We start from the raw sequence: 7,435 nt of genomic DNA on the forward strand, positions 1-7,435 counted from the left end.
ATAGAAAATATAGGTTGATGATTGATCGATGTTTGTAAAATATAAATCATTTTCCAAAAGATGTTTTTAAAATATCTAGAAAACATAATTTTGCTATGTGGGACCCTACTACTACCTCAATATTTGTATCTTGAATAAAAATCGTTTTACAGCTTCCGGTCAGGGAAGTAGTTGATTTAAATGTTATAATATCTGATAATACTGTCGAATTTGTAGGTCGATATCGTGAGAGATGTGTATCCTCGCAAAAGTGGCAAGAGTTGTTGGACGAGGTATTTTTTTTCGAAATTTTTCCGATATCGTCTACATCGGACATCAGACGAATACAATTGTACTCAATTGACTATTATAGTGAATGTGAACAAAAAATATATTTTATTTACATAATTTCGGATATGAAAGGAATCGACGAACAATATTACGTAGGTAGTGCACTCGTCTAGAAATCTATGGGGAAAATATTATATACACTATTGATTCGCATTTGTGTTCCGCCTTTACCCGGTTTATGTCTGTTTTATTATCATTATTATTATGATGCTATACGATTTTAATACACAATCAATACATTTTTACCACCGGTGTTCCGTAAAAGTAGTAAAGTGAAATACACACATTTCACATTTCTACAAACAAAGCGCAATCATAAATCACGAAGACTCTACCTATATAGGTAGGTATAATTGTAAAATAATATAGACCGTCGAGGAAATCGACATATTATATTATATTATATTTTTATGTCATGTACCTACACTCTGAGTTTTTTTTTTTTTTTAAAAAAACAGTAGTAGAGGGTTCACACCTTTATAAGAATATCGGTTTGGAGGGAATAGAAGAATTATTTTATTTTCTAATTAACTTTCTGCTCTTAAAAGCCATAAGTGGGAAATGGATTTTTCGGATCTTTATTGCTCTAAACTTGCACACACATAATCTATACGATATATAACCGCTACTCTTGCGGAAATTCATTGCCCGCAAAATCCCGGACGAAAACCAATAAAACTAATATATTACGTAGACTTAGGTATAGGTACTTCAGTCATACAAATTAAACAACGATCGTATAGATTTAAAACACTTCACATTTCAATAAAAGGAATATATAGGCAGGTATATATAGATCAGACTAGGGTAAAATAATAATAATGATAACTAGGGTTAAGATGTTTATGGATTTGAATGGTTTTTTTACAGGTTGACCTAGTTTTGTATTTAAAATGTTCTGAGATATCTATAGATACAAATATCAAAATTATATTATGCATATTTACCGGAATTTAGCATATTATAATATACTATTATATAAAGTGTATGTTTTTGATTTTTCCTGCCTGGTTTTAATCACTTATTTTATGGTTTTCTGCGCAAAATATAAAAAAAAACGTACTTAACTAAATTTAAATCTAAGTTTGTAAGTATATTATCTGTAATTTATATAGATTAAATAAAAGTTATCGCTTATTTATGGTTGCGATTAATATATATATATAAGCTATCCGGAGATACACAGTCGAACGTTTAAACAAACTACTTTGGTATTGTTCAATGCAACACTCAATATATTAAGAAATACCTATACTCAGTGGCCAGGGGGCATGGCTAAGAGGGCCCCATTGACCGTGTTGACCTTATAATTTTATCAAGATAAATAAAAAAAAAAAGTGTAAATATAAGATATATTTTACGCCACTGCCTATACTTGCAATAACTGTATATTTTTTTTAAACACCTTTAATTTTAATTAAATAATTAAAATATTAAAAATGCGTAATACATATAGTAATTCATGCATATTTAGCTATTTTTTAGTACACAAGTACATAAATATTTAATCATTTTTTTAGTACATTGGGTATATTGGTACATATCATAACCGTACAAAACATAACAATTCTATTTCATTCGGATCTACAGTTTTTTCTGTATTTTCTATTATATTAATTCTATCGTTTCTCGACCAATCGAATTTTGAGTTAAAAGTCAAAACTCTTTTTTTAAAATTTAAAATTTGGATAACACTTTGTAGGAAATGTCATTTTCATTTTTGAATATATTTTTGTTTAGATTTTATTTTATAGTAATAAATTTAAAGTGCAAAAATCGTTTTACTTTTTTTACAGCTAAAACTTTAAAGTTGTGCGTGAGTTTGAAATACTGATATCTGGAATCATGTTGGAGACATTATCTCTAAAATATTTAGATTTTTCAACACGTATTATCCCCCATAAAACCACTTTAAAACGAATAATCACTGTTTTCGAAGTTCAGAATTTAAAAAAAAAAACGCCCTCTGAAATGCAATAGTATGTATGTGTGATCAGAGTGGGCAAAACAATCCCACTGGTCAAGTATTTTATTTTTTCAAACCAAAATAAGTTTTTTTAACGACACATAATTGTAATTTTAACTATAAATATCGTTACTGAAAACACATTACCTAAGACCTTAATACAGAATTATGAAAAAATACGTATTTTACATTGGTGTCCAGTCTATGTTACATATTATTATATATGGTGCCCGCAGAAATTTGTCTTAAGGCGGGGGGGGGGGGGTGGCAAGTTTTTTAATACATTCAAATAAAAACATTTTTTTAAATGTCTCCTTTTTTCGTATAACCACTATTTTTTTATATTTTAGTGATACTCAATTTTAAAAAAAATTCCGGAAAACCTTTGTTTGGGCAAATGTGTCAATATAACCATATAACAACAATAAGTGTTTACACATTTTTATATTATTATCATCTACCAAGTTCAAATTTAGTATTAACCCGATGTCACTCTCAGCCAGTTATTCGTATTATTTTTATAATATAATTTTGTTTTACTATTTTGGTTTCTATGACATATTAAAGAAACCTTGTACAGTTAAAGGTTCTTGGAACCGTTTTAAGATATAATAAAATATAATAACTATACAATCAATATAATATAATAAAATATGATTACACGCGACGGTGACACACGACGTGACATTTTTTGATAAATAAAACTCCTACAAAACCCCCAAAAATATCTGAAAATGTATAGGTGCATTTTTATTCGTAATTATAGAAGTGAGTCCTAAGCTGGTCGTTTTAATGCTGTAACATAACAATTTATAACCCGTCCTCGATGATGTTTACAGACGGGAAAAGTGTAGTCGATGAATAATTATTCGACTCAGCGCCGAGTTAATACATTAACAGATTAATAAACGGGTTGAACCCGATAGATAATCAAATTTTTCAAACATCATAAATAATCGCATTAGTATGTACTTTGTGCTGAGGTCAAAATGATTTTATTTGCCTGTACCGCAGTATAGGTATATGGTGGACAGCGGTATTACTTTCGTGTGAAAAATTTACCGGTCTGGGGGTGTCACCATAAATTAGCGTAACCAAAAAATAATACGAAAATAATTAACTTGATTTTACGTGATTGGAGTCGGCGAACGAAAATAAATAAATAATTCACTCTCTCGAATATTACTGGTCTACCGAAAAAAATTATCGATTAATTTGACCTGCACAGTGATTCGATCGTGGAGATAAATTAGATGCGTATTATCCGTTAAAACTGAAAAAGGTGGGTAAGTGGATGTCGCTCTGCTCTACAGTAGGTTAGAAGTGGGTCACTGTATAATGGACAGTATTAAATTTGTATTCAATGATATAATATCACTGTATAAGAAAAACGATTCTGAGCGGAGACGGTATATCAGTCTATGTATTAGACATATATGTACTTATCTATGGTATTAAAAAAAAATTGACCTATAATAGGTACCTATAATAAATTCCAAATTAATCATATCATAATATCTATTAGGTAGGGGAGACTGGGTACAATTGTAACAATTTTCATAAAATGATTTATTTCAAACAGGTTTCAAACGTTTTTGATCTGACAACACTTTTAATGGGTTAAGTAACATGTTGCCTTTATAAATATATGAATAATTAGTTTCAAATGTCACTAGTTGTTGAATAAATAAGAGTTAAAAAAAAAAAAAAAAATGTTACAATTGTACCCATACTGGGGACAATAGTAACAGCATCAGGGACAAATGTAACGCATGTTTATGAATTTATTATATCATTCTATAATTGTTCAATTCTTTTCAAGAAATCAAATAATAAAAATAAACAAAAAAAAAACAAATTATGATTAATGCTTATAAAATTAAATAGTATGCCTTTACCTTTTTAAAATTAATAAAATTCATATAAATTGTAATAAATATTAATATTATATCACATCAAAATGAGTAGATAAATTGTGAAGTTTTTTACAATATACAAACTTGGTTAAATTATTTAAATCTTTTTAACAAATAAAATAAAAAAATGCATATAGGTAATTATAAACATAAAAACAAAATCATACACTATATAAATAACAGTATACTTTTAACCTTTTTAACAAATTAATAACATTTTCATAAATTTTGAGCACATAGCTTTATTATAATAAAAAAAAAAACCAAATTATACATTATATAAAATATAACAGTTTAGGTACTAATAACCTTTTTAACAATTAAATCATGTAAATTGTATATTAATAACAAAATTAGAAACAAAGTAAATACATATCAGTGAGTGCCATAAAATAAAACCATTAAAAAAATATCACCATTATTATAACCTACCTAATTATCAGCCTCACAGTTATCACAAATATAGTAAGCTGTATAGTTCTGTGGAGTACAAGCTTCATGAGACCATAATTTACACCTCACGCATTGGATCCACGGTTCTCCACTCTTACTGTCAGAATATAATTCAGAACAAATTGTACAAAAAGCATCTTCATCATCATCACTATCAATAACTAAAGTCTTATTTTTATTTTTTTGTTTTTTAATTGCTGTGGCTTTTACCTTTTTACTTTTTTTGTCAGTATTGAATAGTTTCCTTTTAATATTTTCATTTTTCTTCTTTGCTTTATTTTCTAGTTCATTTTTTTCAGGTGTATCAGTTAGTATTGCTGTTTTGCCTTTTTTCCTACCACCTTTTTTTCCTATTTTTTGATGTATTTGTACTTTAGGATAAGGTCTAACCATTTCAGGAGAAATCTTATCAGATAAACGTTGTTCTGCTATTTCTACATTGATACTAGGTGTTTGTGTTATAGTATTGATACTAGGTATCTCTGTATTTATACTTTGTATTTCATTGTTGTTTTCTGTGGTATGTAACATTATATCCGTCACAACTGCTGGTGCAAATTCATCTATACTAAATGCATTTCTATTAAAAGGCCACACACCAGATACAGCAAATCCACTGGTTATGTTCCTAGGTGTAGCTGCATTTAAAATAGCATTAGTAGTTACAGCAGGCAAATCATAAATGGTAAACCGTTTCCCTGGATTACTTTTTAGCCATGAATCCATTTCTTGATTTATACATTTTTTAAAAGGCCCAAATACAGATCTGTCCAATGGCTGCAATTTGTGCGAACAGTGTGGTGGAAAGGATAACAAAACAATACCATTTGCTCTACAAAAATCAATGACTGGCAAGTACAAATGTGACTCATGATTGTCCAATAAAATGAGTACTTTTTTTTCAATTGTAGGTCGCACATGATTTGTGAAATGTGTGATAAATTTCAAAAATTCTTCTCCCTGCATCCATCCAGATTTATTTGAGGTCCCTATACATCCTGGAGGTCCTCCTCTAATAAAATGATCCTTAAAATTGACCCTAGGAAAAATAAACATTGGTGGAATGGCATTTCCAACCGCACTAACAGCCAAACACATGGTGACCAAAGTTCCACGTTCCGCAGACGTTATGGCACCAATTTGTTTTTTACCTTTCTGTGCTACTATTTTACATGGATTTTGTACCGTGGTTATACCAGTCTCATCTAGATTAAAAATCTGAAATGCCTCGAATTTATGTTTAGTAATCACTGATTCATATTTGTCCATAAAAATGTTTACGTTAATCGGATTAAAGTTCATACTTCTAGATAAACTAGTTGCCTCTGGCTGACGAATAGACAAGGTAGGATTACGCTTAATAAAATTAAGAAACCAATCAATACCAGCAAATTCGTTCTCAGTCCAGTAAGCTGGCATTTTCAAATTCATTTTTTTAGCAAATTCAAATGCTAGTTTTCTGACATCTTTAGTGCTTAAGCCGAAATACATATCAGCAGTTTTTTAAATAAGTAGCCAACATTATTTCTTGGTCTACATCAAATATTCTAGTGTGTGGTCTATAACCACATTTTGGAGGAGAACCACCAAACTCAGTAGCTCTTACCTTTTTTATGTAACGGTTCAAACTAACGTGACATATACCTAGGTTTTCCCCAACTGATCTCTCAGATTTTCCTTCAATAATGCACATATCTGCAGCTCTTCTCATTAAATCTGGGTCATTTCCTCGGTTTGAGGTCTTTTCTCGTGTTCGCGGCATACCTGTGTTATAAATAAGTAGGTACATTAATGAAATTTCAAATCAAATTAAATGTTACAAATGTCCCCGGATCAACTGTTACATTTGTCCCCATTCAATTTTTTTGAATTGTATCAAATATTTAAAGAAAATACTTACTAGACAGAGTTCTTCATCAACACTAATTTGAAGAGAAGAATATTCTCTTTTCACGTAACGTACAAAAATAAAAATAATGATAAAACTTAGTCATTGGTAAACAAAATAAAATGTTTGTTTTTTTTTACTTTTCGTTGTCATAATCACTTTTTGTTATTTTGTTTGTAAAATAAATATGATATCAGCAGTTTGATTAGGAGATAATAATCATTACGCAGTGGGACAACTGTCGTATTTATTTGACATTTTTGTATTAGTTATGGAACAAGTTATAGCCAGTATTACAATTGTCCCGTGTTACAATCGTACCCAGTCACCCCTACTTATAAGTTATAACGCGTTATACATCAACAAAAAACCGTGGTAAAATCATGGATATATAATAGTATACTTTAGAAGTTTCAAGTACCCACGAATAATATTATACAATCACAACAAAATAACTAAAAGAGTTATCCTAGGTTTTTAATATGTAATTTCGTCCAAATTTGTACTTAAAATGACTATAAAAATAAACTGTTTAAATGTATATTTTAGATTTTTTGGTAACAGAATTAATTACTTACGTGGAATCTTGTTTTAAATTTTTAATTCTTAGATACAAAAATTGAACATTTTATAAATTTTTAAGTACAAAATAATTTTTCAAATTAAAATTTGATAAATTTTGTCAAAATTTGATCTTTAAATGCTTATAAAAAAAAATTGTGCCTATGTATTTTTAATATTTTTCAACTGATATTGTAACAATATATCAGGAGCTTTGTATTAAATTTATACACTTTTTGGCCCAACAGATAAAACTTAATTGATATTTATAGAAAAAAAAACTAAAAAAATTAAAACTGAAAATGTCCGTAACAGCTCAAA

At 28.8% G+C, this 7,435-nt stretch overlaps 1 protein-coding gene across 1 annotated transcript; it reads right to left on the reverse strand.

The window, feature by feature from the left end:
• Positions 1–4,342: 4,342 nt before the first annotated feature.
• On the reverse strand, positions 4,343–6,672 carry LOC100165663. The gene is made up of 2 exons (XM_003241423.4): positions 6,566–6,672; positions 4,343–6,429 (listed from the first exon to the last, which is right to left on the reverse strand). The coding sequence occupies exon 2, from the start codon at positions 6,154–6,156 to the stop codon at positions 4,645–4,647; it is 1,512 nt and encodes a 503-aa protein (XP_003241471.1). The 5' UTR covers positions 6,157–6,429; positions 6,566–6,672; the 3' UTR covers positions 4,343–4,644.
• Positions 6,673–7,435: the final 763 nt, after the last annotated feature.

Source organism: Acyrthosiphon pisum, unplaced genomic scaffold (assembly GCF_005508785.2).
Source record: "Acyrthosiphon pisum isolate AL4f unplaced genomic scaffold, pea_aphid_22Mar2018_4r6ur Scaffold_1335;HRSCAF=1818, whole genome shotgun sequence".
In the NCBI taxonomy this organism is placed as follows: Eukaryota; Metazoa; Arthropoda; class Insecta; order Hemiptera; family Aphididae; genus Acyrthosiphon; species Acyrthosiphon pisum.